Here is a 13746-nt window from a genome sequence, read left to right as displayed (position 1 = left end):
GGATTCTGGCGTGGCGATTATAACGCATTGGAGGATGTGAAGAACTGCCTCCCCCGCCCCCCCCGCAGATTTTGGGATGTCCCTAAGGATAATAAAACAGGGTCACAGGAAAGGGGTGGGAAGCAACTTACAGGATTTGCTAAACCCGCTTAGGCTGGAGTACATACTGTGGGAGCAAAAATCTCTTGTATGGTTTGACATTCAGAGGGAGCCAAGGGGGTCTCGGGCCTCAAACTTTTCTTGAACTGTGCTTCCCTTCCAGCTTTTAAAGATCTCTGAGAAGTTTGCAGAAAGACTTTGGGCTAATATTGGATCTGCATAATTGGTAAGGGACTTGTAGATATCTAAAAGAGCACCTTTACTCTCTTAACTATTTGTTTACAACTTCTGGATTTTCATAGCTTAAATTCAAACAGATGTTCATTTCCTGGAGCATGTTTTGTTCCTTCTCTCTATTAATTTTGCCTGATATTTTTCAGATCAAAAGCTTATCTGTACTGAGATTAAACTGAATTAAACATGCAAGGGTGAGGGATTTGGGGTGTTTTGTTTCCACTGTCAGTAGCTAAGTAGAATCACAGCTGTATGCGTGACCATACAAATGTGATACCATTTCGTAAATTCACATGCAAGGAGGAGGTTCCTGAGACTTGATTTTAAATTTGTCACACATTTAAGTTTCACTGAATACAAATCACAAATCTAAGCCAAATGTACTGTTTTATGAGGCGTCTTTGGTATTACTGGTATCTGAGCTTGGTTGATTTCTTGCAGATGTTTCCTAACCTAAACTGGGTAAAATCATCAGTGCTATCAGGGAATGGGGTTTACCCGACATGATGTTACCTAGTTTGAGTAATCAAACATCTACAAGAAAACAACCAAGCTCAGAGAGCACCAAGGATCCCTCATTTCCACCCTGAGCTACAAATATCCTCCTTTAGCGGTCCTATTTTATCCCTGCTCAGATGACCTCAGATGTTCCTGATCTTTCCAGATGATCAGCTTTGGGGGGGCAGTGAAAATATCTGCATGTCTAGTGAAGAAGGTCCAAGAAACTTAATTGGCCAAAACTTGAGTTATAGATGAGATGGGGTTTTATTGATGAATCCTAGTCTAACAACATTTTAATTGTTGATGTCAGTGACAGGCTGATAACACCAGCAGTCTTAACAGTACAAACCTTGCTTTGAGTGGTCACAAGCAAGTTCCTTCCCCCTAAAAGTCTGTAGACTCAGTTGTTAAGTGTGCCTGGACTTTCCATTATCTGGGACTGGTACTTGAGTCCTTTTGAATCCCCTGCCTTGATTTCTGTCAGGGACTACCTTATCAGTGCATCCCTAAAATTTTTGATCCAGATCTCCAAAGTGGTTTATCCATACAAAAGGTATCCTTTGTCTCTGTACAGTCTTGGCTATTAGTCCATGGTTATCTCTTTACCATCAAATTGCTCAGTTTTCTATACTCCTTCCGCTCTACTTCTCTAGATGTTACCCTCATCTCATTTTGCCTTATTTTATCTTATCATCTCCATGCAGCTCCCAGCAACAACTGTAAATTTCTGTTACAGAAGCAAAACAGTACAAACAAGACTCACTATTTTATAATAGTTACATTGTTCATCTGCCAAACTTGAAGTCACACTAAGGCAGTCAATGACCCAATCCATTTATCATAACAACTGGGTGTTTTTTCATGGACTGCCAAGAATAAAGTGGTGTGAGGAGGCAACTTAAATGGCATCCCTCAAATAATAATAAAGGTAGATTTGCATTGATATTCTACTTAGGCCTGCTCAGAGGTAAGTTCCTCTGAGCCATGCTTCTAAATAAATATGTAATGGATTGCTGCCTGAATAATGCTTGACACTGTGCAGTTCTGTAGCATTACTCTGATCAGTGCCTTCCTCTGCCTATTAAATTCTCTCTGGTTAGCTAAGTTAATTCCCTGTGACATACAGGTGAGATCTCGTTATCTAGCACCACTGCTGAGATGACAGCACCCAATTGGAATCTTCTTCTGTTTAAAAGCAAAGTGGTGGTTTTCCAGAGATTTTTCAATCATATTTATAATTCTAAAAAAAAATGTATAATGTTTCTCACTGCTAATATACTGTTTCTCTTGCTCTCACATTGCATTTCGAGCAATTGTGAAAAAACTAGATTCACTCTTACAAGTTTTGCTAGGATCATGGAAAACAATTGTGTTTGCTGGTTCATAGTTTGCTCAGGCACACCTGCATGCTGTTATCCTGCCATGGAAAATAGGAGGAAGGCCCACTACTTACTTAGAAGTGGAATCCTTGATTGCATGCTTTGTTAATTTTAATATAATTGAACCAACATTGGATAATACCCACTCTTCATTTCCTTCTTTATAAGGATGCCTATGGGATCTCTCTAAGTCAACTTTCCTTTGCAGTCCCCTATTTAGTTTTGATTCACAGAAACTGCTGTTTGCATAAAATTAACATCGGGTAGGGATCTTGATATAATGGGATTCTGATACGTTGATTCTTTCAACAAAGAGAAAAGAAAACAAAGAGGGAAAGAATCTGTCTTCTTTCTCCTTTTCTTTTGTTGTACTTAACTGACTTAAAAGAGGAATAGATTTTTAACTACTTGGCAAGGCACATACATTGGAGTTGTATAGAACCCAACAGCTTCATTCTTGGATGTTCATCTTAACAGCCTTAGACTAGGTATTTCCAAAGTTTTCTTTTCTTTACTCCATGTGGGACAGAATCTTGCTTTCCATCCTTAAAACAATCAGGCATCTGGTTTCCAGTCTATTACTGTAACTTGCTGAATTTCACAGAACATTTCACTGTTACTAAATGAAATGCAGGGCAGAGCATGTATTATTTTTGTAATATATACCCTTCTGTCATGAACAAGATACAATCAGAAGCCCTATGCAGTAAGGAAAGAAAAGCATAGGCATGCACTTGCCTACTTCAGTCTAAGAATTTTTCCATCTGGCCTCATGCTCTGTTAAAAAAATGCAGCAGCAGTTCATTTACTTTATTCAAGATGAATTCAGATTATTGGAAATTCAGGGAGCCATATTAAAATCGAATAATTTATAAGGATCTGTCATGTACTTCGTATGTATGGAATATGCACAGTATTATCAGAAGCACTAGATCCTTGTTTTTCTTGAAAGAAGTCGATCAAACAAGTTTTCCATTTAGATAACTGATAGTTGATAGCAACTGGAAAAATGAGACTAGATTAATTCTCTACAATGATTTCATTAAAGAGTAGCACGCACAGTTGCAAATATAGTATTGCTAAACATCAGATGATCAGCTGAGTATTTTGAAAGAGGTCTGTTAGGATAGCATAACCTTTCCATCCATTGGCCTCTAAATGTGTTGGACTTTAACTTTTATAGAGTAGTTTTCAGGAAGTTTTATCAGTTTTAACATTCTGGATTTCTGGAAAGTATAGTACAGGTAGTCCTTGACTGCAATCATTCAAAGTTACGTTGGACCTCTCCAAAACTACCTATGACCTGATTTTATAGTTAACAGTGATCACACACATACACAAACAGAAGTCACAGGATTGCATTTTGGGTGCTTGGTAACTTACATTTATGGCTCTTGCAGCATCCTGTGGTCATGTGACTGATTTTCATTTTTTGCTGATTTCTCGCATTTACTGGCCAAAAACATCCATTGGGTAAAATGAATTTGCTTAACAACCATGGTTCACTTAACAATCATGGTATTCACTTAATTCACAAAAATTATTGTAAAATCGGGTCTGGTCATGAAATGACCTGCTTAATGATTGCAACAACTTATAACTGTATTTCCGGGTTCAGTTATGGCAGTAAGTTAAGGAGTGTGCAAATTTTTAATATTCTTCATTATTTCTATAACTTGATCTGACTGTTGAAAGCGTTAGGTCAGAATCTGCTAAGCTTGCATCAAAAGAAATTCCATCTTTTGCAGAAAACAGCACCAAAATACATCATTTTCTGGTTACCCTACATATTCAGTTAAAGGGATATTCTGATTTAGTACAGAAAAAAAATATTTTTTTATAGAATAGAGAGAATTTCTTCCGTGCTTTTCAGTCTTTTCACTTCATTTTGGAGGAAATGAAGTAAATTTACTTTTTTTTCCTCCATGAAGGAAAAATCCCTTTTAAGGGCAATTTTTTATAATTATAAGATGGCCAAGAATCAAGCATAATGTGATCATTTCTATTGATATGCAGCATCCCAAGTTCCATAGAATTTAATTACAATTCAAATAATGACATCACGAAGGATTCATTCCACAGCACTTTTTATCATGAGCAGCCACGGAAGCGGATCCACCAAAGTTACAAGAACTCTCCAACATCTCATAGTAAGAAAGGAAGTTCAGATACTACGAAAGAAATTGTAAAACACAAAAAAAAGGAAGAAGTATAAAACAAAACTATCTTTTTCTGCGGTGCGGGAATAATCTTTCAGGAAACTGGAAGGCAGATTTCAGTGAAGTTGCAGAAGAATCCATTTTTCTAAAGGAGGGGGGAAAGTAAAATTACAGTTTAATGTATTCTCTAATCCAGATCAAAGTAATGGGACCAGTGTATCAAAAATTATATAAAACATCTTAGTATTGCAGAGCATAGAGCCCAGATAGAGCACTGCTTGTGCATTCCATCCCCTGTGGTTTATAAAAGTTGTGACTAATCACACTAAAGCTGGGCCTCCAGCCACACCGGCATTTGGCCCAATATTCCAACCTTGACATTCATACCTTTTAGGATTTGGCCGCATTTTTCTAGGAAGGGAACCTGGCCACTCCTACTCCGTTAGCACTGTGCAGTGTATAGTGTCAGGCTTCCAATGTTTGACAACACATTCCTGTAATATGGATTCTTAAACATTTCAAGCAGCAGCAGCTTTTTGGCACTGGATCCTTTCAAGTAACATCTGTCTTCAAGGTTCCTTTTTTTAAAAGCTTCTGTGCTAAATGATGCAAGCCCTGTTTCTTCCACTTTTCCCTTCTTCTTTCTAGTTTAAGAGCTATCAGCATCTCTTTCTCTCCCCCATTGTGCTTGTTTACAAATGCTGCTGGATCTGGTGTCATCTCTGAATTTCATTACCAAGCTGTTTACTTCCCATTCTGCCTCATTACATAAAGCATTAAATCAATCATGACCCACCTTGCATTTCTGGAACTTCAGAAATATTAGTCCCAAGCCAAATGTTCAAAAGGAAAAACCTAACATTCACAATTCAGGAAGTTGGCACAGCATTAGTAAAATCAAAGTTCTGTGCCGGGACAATCTGACTTTTGCGTGTTTAGGTTACACATTTACATTTTTAAGTTCTCAAAGTTTGCCTCTGAGGAATGTCCTAATTCACCTCTGCAGCCTCTTTCAGGTATAATAATAATAATAATAATAATAATAATAATAATAATAATAATAATAATAATAATAATAATAAAGCTGGAAGGGACCTTGGAGGTCATCTAGTCCAACTCCCTGCTCAGACAGGAAACCCTATACCATTTCAGACAAATGTCTGTTCAATTTCTTCTTTAAAACTTCCAGTGTTGGAGCATTCACAGCTTCTGGAGGCAGGTTGTTCCACTGATTAATTGTTCTAACTGTCAGGAAATTTCTTCTTAGTTCTAGGTAGCTTCTCTCCTTGATTAGTTTCCATCCGTTGCTTCTTGTCCTGCCTTCAGGTGCTTTGGAGAATAGCTTGACTCCCTCTTCTTTGTGGCAGCCCCTGAGATATTGGAACACTGCTATCATGTCCCCCCTCATTCTTCTCTTCATTAAACTAGACATACCTAATTACAGCAACCGTTCCTTATATGTTTTAGCCTCCAGTCCCCTAATCATCTTTGTTGCTCTTCTCTGTACTCTTTCTAGAGTCTCAACATCTTTTTTACATCATGGTGGCCAAAACTGGATGCAGTATGCCAAGTGTGCCCTTACCAACGCATTGTAAGGTGGTATTAATACTTCATATGATCTTGATTCTATCCTCTGTTAATGCAGCCTAGCACTGTGTTGACTTTTTTGGCAGCTGCAGCAGCACACTGCTGGCTCATATTTAAGTGATTGTTAACTAGGACTCTCAAGATCCCTCTCACAGTTACTACTATTGAGCAAAGTACCTCCTATACTATACCTGTGCATTTGGTTTTTCTTGCCTAAATGTAGAACCTTACTTTTTTCACCATTGAATTTCATTTTGTTAGATAGCGCCCAGTGTTCAAGTCTGTCAAGATCCTTCTGTATTTTAAGCCTGTCTTCTGGAATGTTGCCAGCTTGGTGTCGTTTGCAAATTTGATGAGTTTCCCATCTATCCCTTCGTCCAAATCATTGATGAAGATGTTGACAAACATGTTGGCTTTTGGTTATGACTTTGTTTGCCTCTAGGTGTTCACTGGTTCATTGTTTGATTATCTTTTCCAGCATCTTTCCAGGTATTGAGGTCAGGCTGCTAGGTCTGTAAATTCCTGGATACATTTTCCCCCCTTTTTTAAAGATGGGAACTACATCAGCTCTTTTCCAGTCCTTTGGTAGTTCCCCAGTGCTCCAGGATCTTTGAAAGATATAGTTCAGTGGTTCTGAGATCACATCTGACAGTTCTTTGAGAACCTTGGGGTGTAATCCATCTGATCCTAGTGATTTGAACTCGTCTAGGCTAGACAGGTACTCACTTACCATTTTCTTGCCTATCTTAACTTGTGTTTCTAATCTGTTTTTTATGGTACTGTTTTTTTATAGGTTGGGCTGTTTTTTCCCTTTGTGTAAAGACGGATGCAAAAAACGAGTTAAATGGTTCTGCTTTCTCCCTGTCGCTTATCACCTTCTTGCCACTTTCTCCCACTAATGGACCAATCATTTCCTTGACTTTTTTCTTGTTTTTTACATGTTGAAAGAAGCTTTTTTTGTTATTTTAGTTCATTTTGAGCCTTAGCTTTCCTCACTTCATCTTTGCAGGCTCGGGCTATTTGCTGATATTCTGCCTTAGTTATGTGCCCCTCTTTCCAGTTGTTATACTTGTTAAAAGTGAATATGTTTAGATTGCCTCTTCTGACTTACGTAAATATTTATATCCTTTTCTCCAAGAGACACTATGCTTAGTGAATGTGATTTCTTATTCCACATTGTCATCCTCCCATTAATCTCCTGAGAGAGGCAGAGTATTTCAAGATCATTCAGTAAGCAAGTGGGGGATTTGAATTCATGGCATGTATCTTTAGGTACTTCAATTGCTACATTAGAAGGGTTCCCCTTGAGCTAAAAACATCATGATTGGCCCATTTATGACTTCAGTGTAATTCTTAGTAATTTTTTCTCTAGGTTGTTCTGTGAAGACTTCTCTTGTCAAAATAATACTTCTGATACAAATACATTGTAAGCTTTTGTATACAGACGCATAACATAACATGAGCATCTGCACTATAGCTGATGAAGCCCACTTATGTAATTGATTTTCAGAAAATAAACACATTTTAAAAAGCTCATAGGAGCATGTTGTTGTTGTTTCTTTTAAAAAAGGGGGGGTACTTGAATTATACTTGCTGACAACAAACAGGCCAGTAAGCAATATACTGAGGCCAGTTTACTCTCAGTCTGTGATAGGCAACTTCAAGCAGAAAACAAGCGAATTGGCCTGGCCTGGTTTTTGCCAGCAAGCAAGGAACAAGATCTCCTTTCATAGCATATGATACTCCGTGGTGGGGTTCTAACCCAGGCATGTAAACGAAGGGATGTATATTGACATTTCTACGGGGCAGGGTTTGCCATTACTGGTCTGCATAGTTTTATCTTACATTTTATCTTCCTTTTTGTTCATGAAAAAAACGAAAGGGTGAAGGGGAAGGCGGAAACTCACGAAACAGATGGAGGCTCCAATGATGCATGTGCTTTCTGCAGGGAGGGGCTGTAACCTCTCTGAGGCTCCTGCCCTGTGAGTGGTAGCAGCTGCCAAGGCTGCCCTTGTTTAACTCCAGTAGCTACAAGGCAACTGATTGTGTGGCTCAGACCTCTTTTGGAAGAAATCCTAGCAGCTGTTTGCCCTCAGGCTAATAGCTGGGCCAGCAATTTCCTTTTTTAGTAGTTTTCAAGGTTATATATTCCCCCTTTTACAATATTTTGCTGCTAGCTCTTGCCTTCCGGGATATGGTAGTAGACAGGTATCACCACCCCGATGTGTAGTGTCAAGCTGGAGTGCTGCTTCATTACTTCTCTAGATTATTAATAACTCCAGTGAGTTTGGGAGAGTTTTGCATCCCATTATTTTCTTTAAAAGTAGGTGTCTCCTGCCATCAGATCTGACTATTGTTCCATCTAATATGGGTGGTGATTGGCAGAGGTCTACAGGCTTCCCTTCCTAACCCTTTTTGAAGAGAACAGAGATTGAACTTGGGACCTTTAGCATGTAAACCAAGCATCTTACCACTGATTGTCTTACCTATATGTCTTACCTATAATTTTCAGGTCAGATCAATGGAATAGTAAATAAGACCCGGGTGCCAAGAAAAATGATGATCTTGTTTTGTTTGCAGCCTCCTCTCACAAGCCAGAGGGAAGATGGCACCCACCTTGCATCAGGCATACCGGCGACGCTGGTGGATGGCCTGTATTGCGGTGGTGGAAAATCTCTTTTTCTCTGCTGTTTTGCTGGGCTGGGGCTCCTTACTCATTATGCTCAAACATGAAGGCTTCTACTCCCATATGTGCATAGGTGAGTTGGCTGGGATCAGAGCCTATTAGGTGAGATAAAACGATAAAGTATGGGGAGGTTTGCAGGGGATATGCTGAGCAAAGTGTTGCACTTCCCATTTCCACAAATCCTCGCTGGCCTCATCCCCAATTCTGCACTTACCAGAACATTTGCAGACGAAGCAAGTTGGGTCCTATTGACAAGGCTTCTGTGGGGACAGAATTAAGCATGAATCTGACAGAACTGATTAGTAACTTGTACCAGTATTGTGTACTTGATCAAAAGTTGAGAGGGGGACTCCATACAAATGGATTCAGCAGCTTCAACCTCGGGGTCTGGCATTCATATGACTCTTCCACAGATTCTACACAAATCTTGCAATTTATGTGAGGGACTGAAGATGGAGGAATAAACAAATTAGTACCAAATTGATAGAGCTGGTTTTATTATACGGTAATGGCTTAAAACAGTTTCTGTGGGGGTCCTTTATCGTTATTTTTTTATAAAACATCTCCACATTGTAGTTCCATATTGTACCTTCCCCAACAAGTGAAGTTTCCCATGATCCTAACTCTTGCTAGGGCTGTGAAGCATTCTATGTTGCAGGACATAGCAGTACTACCTCACCGTGACCATGTGAGATTAACAATCCCACAAAGCTTTTTTTTTTTCAAACCATCTTTTTGTAAATAAACACAGTGGCTGGACTAGCTCTTATTTTCCTACTATTTTCCTCAAAGGCCCAGAGAAATCTTATAATAGTGTTCTTCCTTATAAGATTGACCTTGCACTTTATAGGAAAGGCAGACTACAATTCCTCCAAGTGCCTGGACCTCTCATTTTCTGGAGTCAGGCTTTTATTGTTTCTTGTGATACAGCACCTCAGATCATGGCCTGTCTCCTAAATCTTTCACAAGCAACAGATTACTGTCTGACTTTATTAAAATTTTAGAAAGAGCTGCTCTCACTATAAATGATAGCCAAATCCATTATTCTCCCCTACTCACATTCTCTTTTATCATAGAATCGCTCCCTGCCTTTCTTGGCTGGCGATTGAACTAGCAAAGCAGCCCCTCTCTGCTCAGAATGGGCCCACAGCAATCAGCTGGAACACTCAGAATGTGATTCAGATCCTCTTCCTTCCCAGGTTATTTTGCTCCTCCTTTTGCTTTCTCTGCTGTACATGAGAAGGTTGTGTTTAATCCACAGTGTTGAACCAATGATCAAGAAATAATGCCACAATCAAGAAACTACCAACAAGCTAATAGTAAACAGTAGCCTAATCAAGGAGCCACCAACTCCCACTAACACTGGCAGGGCAAGCCACTAGTGCAAGGGTAGGCAACCTTGGCTCTTTTATGACTCGTGGACTTCAACTCCCAGAATTTCTGAGCCAGCCATGCTGAGGGGAAAGGGAGAGGTTTCCAAGCTCAGCCATGCTGGCTCAGGAATTCTGGGAGTTGAAACCCACGAGTCATAAAAGAGCCAAGGTTGCCTATCCCTGCACTAGTGTATAAAATGAGAGCAAACCCCACTTCCTTCTACTACTGATGATGTTACCTATTTTGGTAATGCAATGTCTGCAAGAAAATAACTAAGCTCAGAGAGCATCAAAGACCTCCACAATTTTGTGTTTTCTTCAGTGCAGCAAGAAGGTCTTGATTGTGCTTCTTTAGGAACAGAATACAATCCTGCCCTAGGATAGAATAGATGCAACAGTGGGATTTGAAATCAATGTCCTAATGTATTTTGCCATTTTTTTTCTCTTTAGATAAGAATAACACCAATGTTTCAATTGTGTTTAATGTGTCCCATCCCTGGCTCAGCTGTGTGGAACAGGAAGAAATGCTTACCCTGGGTTTCACCATTGGCTCCTTTCTCTTGAGTGCAGCTACTTTGCCTCTTGGCATCCTGATGGACCGATTTGGACCCAGGCCACTCCGCCTAGTTGGCAGGTAAGAGGAAAAAGGTCTTTGGGCTGAGGCAAATAGCATGGTGGCCTGTTGAACAAAATACTTAGGAAGACAAAATAAAATGCCTGGAGGTTACTAGGTCACAAAATCTCATTTCAGTGGAAATGAATAAATATTAGAAAGTGAACTTGTACATAGATTAGAAACCACACTGGATGGAGAGGGAGAACTGACAACAGATTGCAGCTTTTAAGGTGGAGAATATAATTTTGAAATAATTGGGGAACAGTTTTCAATAATTTTCTGTGTCTTTTTGAGGCAGAATTTCCATAGCGGGAGCTTTCCAGTTGTGTTGCACTGCAACTCACAATATGGCCACTAGAATTCTGGCAGTTGTCATCTATACAGTACATCAAAAGGGCACAGGTTGAGGAAAGCTGCTTTGAGGACATAACTTAGCCCAGCAATGATTTGATATACCTATTACTTTCTTTGTAGTGCCAGCTTTGCTCTCTCCTGTGCTCTCATGGCTCTGGCTGCCTACAACCCATTAGGTGAGAAGAATTTTTGTGTTAATTGAATTAGTAACTTTTAATTACTTGCAAATGTGAATTTCCTTCCTTCCTTCCTTCCTTCCTTCCTTCCTTCCTTTCTCTCTTTCTTTCTCTCTTTCTCTCTTTCCCTCCCTCCCTCCCTCCCTCCCTCCCTAATATTCTTCTGGTTCTGTCATACAACTCAACCCAACCATTTTGGTTTCCTGCCTCTCTGGCCCCACATGTGCACTGCGAGAAGTCCAATTCATAGAGAAATGACTCTCGGAGGGTTATGGCTACATCCCCCTTAATGACTCTAGATATATTAAAAAGACAGGTTCTCCCATTGGCAATCTTAAATTCCTTCAACTATCTCCAGCCTGATCTCTTCAAATGTGCTAGATTATACAGCTTGTGTCTTCCCCAACTGGATATTTGTAGAAAAGATGGATCTATTCCTTTTAAAAAAACCCATATCATATTCTCAAGTCTTTTTGCTATTCCACTCAGTCTTCCATTGTATTTCTATTTCCCACAAATCTCCTCCATTCCTTGTGAACACCATCCATCTTCTCATCCCATATTTCTGTTCTCCTTCCCAGTTCTTTCTCCATTGATTTTTCTTGGCCTTTCCCTAAATGGTTTTGGTGGGATCTGCCTGACGTTCACCTCCTTAACTGTAAGTACAGAAATAATCTTTCGTTGTCTAACTAGAATTCTTCCAGCAAGATTAGAACAGTCTGTTCCAAGGTCAGGGTGGGATCATTCTGGCCTTAAGTTATTTTGCCCATCCCTGGATTTTAAGATACAGAGGTCTATTGGCTTAGGGTTCAGAGCCTGACTCCTAATTTGTTTGTTCTTTTCACTCAGATTCTCTATATTGCTCAACCTGAGAACTTTCAGGCACAATCTGTAATTTATTGGCTTTGCCAAAATTTTCTATTAAATTTCTACTAAGCTGAGACCATAGCTTTGGCTCTGCGCATGTTTTGATTAGGTGTGTCTGTTTCACTTCATTTTGGACACATTGATTATATACTTACTCTTAATTGAGCCTAGATGTACTCTTGTACTCTTGGCTGAACTGAAAGACTCACCAGGAATCTCATGTCTTTTAGAATGTAAGGATTACAGAAAGCATTTACAAAAAAGAGAGAGATTCCTCAGATCACTAAGCTTACAGCAGATCTATAAATTAGATCCAGTTCTTTTGTAGTGCAGTCACAGATTAGAAGCTGGTTCTTCCTGAATTCTCACTGTCTTACATTAAAAGTGAAAAGTCATTGCCCCAACCTCTTTTTTGTGCCTTGTAGAGCTCTTTCTGACAGTGATTGCAGGAATAGGATAGTAAAGAACTATTTGATGGCTGGGGAATGGGGCAAGGGCCATGATGGATAGGTGATGGTTTATTATAGCAGCTCCACTTCATATATCTAATATATAATTTAAAACATAACAGCACAGTATAAAGAATCATAATAAAATGCAAACATACACAAACACACGGGGTGTGTGATGGGGTTCTCCACTAACACATTAACTCTGGGCCTAGGAACAGAGGTAGATCTTAAAAAGATTTCCCCCAAAAATTGGAGAGTGGGAAGCTTGCATGTCTTAGGGCAGTGGTTCTCAACCTTTTTAATGCCGCGACCCCCAACCGGTCGTAAGTCGAGGACTAAACCGGTCGTAAGTCGAGGACTAAACCGGTCGTAAGTCGAGGACTACCCAACCGGTCGTAAGTCGAGGACTTTCCCTGCCCGGGAGCGCTGCGCATGCGTGGATCCGCCCCCTGCGCCGGCAGAGGTGTAGCTGGCAAGCGGCAGAGACGGAGCAGGCTGACCACCAGCTGGCCCAGCCCAAGGGAGGTAAGGCATCCGCCGGAAAAGGGGAAAAAATGGCAGACAGCCTTGCTTGGCGACCCCCGTGAAATGGTCGATCGACCCCAAATGGGGTCGCGACCCATAGGTTGAGAACCGCTGTCTTAGGGGTATGGCTTTCCAGAGGACAGGAGCTATGATCCAGAAGGTGTGCTTCCTCAGTCCCATAAGATGAGAGTGTTTAATTGAGGGGATCTGAACTGTCCCCCACTCGGCTTGAACATATCAGGTGGGCAGAATGATGAAAGTCAGCTAGTTCCACCGATGTGGCAGTTCAAACAGGGCAGCTACTTTGTGGACTTGGGCTGGAATATTCTTGTCTTGAGTGGGTTGTGAGAGAAGTTGGCTTATTTTTGTTTTTAAAACATTGTTAAGCTTATTTGAGGTTTACCATGCACATCTGTATGGTCCTTTTATCAAAACAAATGGGAATCCAAAGTGTAGTATTGTAGCCAGAGGAGACATTAGCAAGTTCAAGGTTGCAAAGAAGGTCCATTGCTGTTCTAGTAAAACTTCACCTCCTTGTTGAGGGGGTGTATTCTAAAAAGAACAGATTTGGCCCTTTGTAACACCACTAGGACGCGACAGTGGCTTTAAGTGCCTGTCTGCAGAAAGGAGAAGAGACTGTGTGAAGATCTCTACGGTTGCCACAGCTCTGCTGGGAATTGCTACACCTGTAATTTGATCCACTGCCTGATTGCTTGCTTGCTTGAGTTTATTATCCAT

General features: G+C 40.3%; 1 protein-coding gene across 1 annotated transcript in view; it reads left to right on the top strand.

Annotated features, from left to right (window-relative positions):
* The first annotated feature begins 268 nt into the window (after positions 1–268).
* The window catches only part of SLC43A1 (solute carrier family 43 member 1), a 30586-nt gene continuing 17108 nt past the window's right edge, over positions 269–13746 (top strand). Inside the window, exons 1-5 of the mRNA XM_015820541.1 lie at positions 269–325; positions 8540–8718; positions 10469–10652; positions 11109–11164; positions 11746–11822. Of these exons, the coding sequence (XP_015676027.1) occupies positions 8565–8718; positions 10469–10652; positions 11109–11164; positions 11746–11822 (471 nt within the window). The 5' untranslated portion in view covers positions 269–325; positions 8540–8564. The remainder of the gene's footprint in view (positions 326–8539; positions 8719–10468; positions 10653–11108; positions 11165–11745; positions 11823–13746) is intronic.

This window comes from Protobothrops mucrosquamatus, unplaced genomic scaffold (genome assembly GCF_001527695.2).
Source record: "Protobothrops mucrosquamatus isolate PMUCROS unplaced genomic scaffold, P.Mucros_1.0 scaffold1143, whole genome shotgun sequence".
Classification (NCBI taxonomy): domain Eukaryota; kingdom Metazoa; phylum Chordata; class Lepidosauria; order Squamata; family Viperidae; genus Protobothrops; species Protobothrops mucrosquamatus.
Note: the sequence above shows the minus strand (reverse complement) of the source record. Positions and strands in the feature narration are given on the sequence as shown.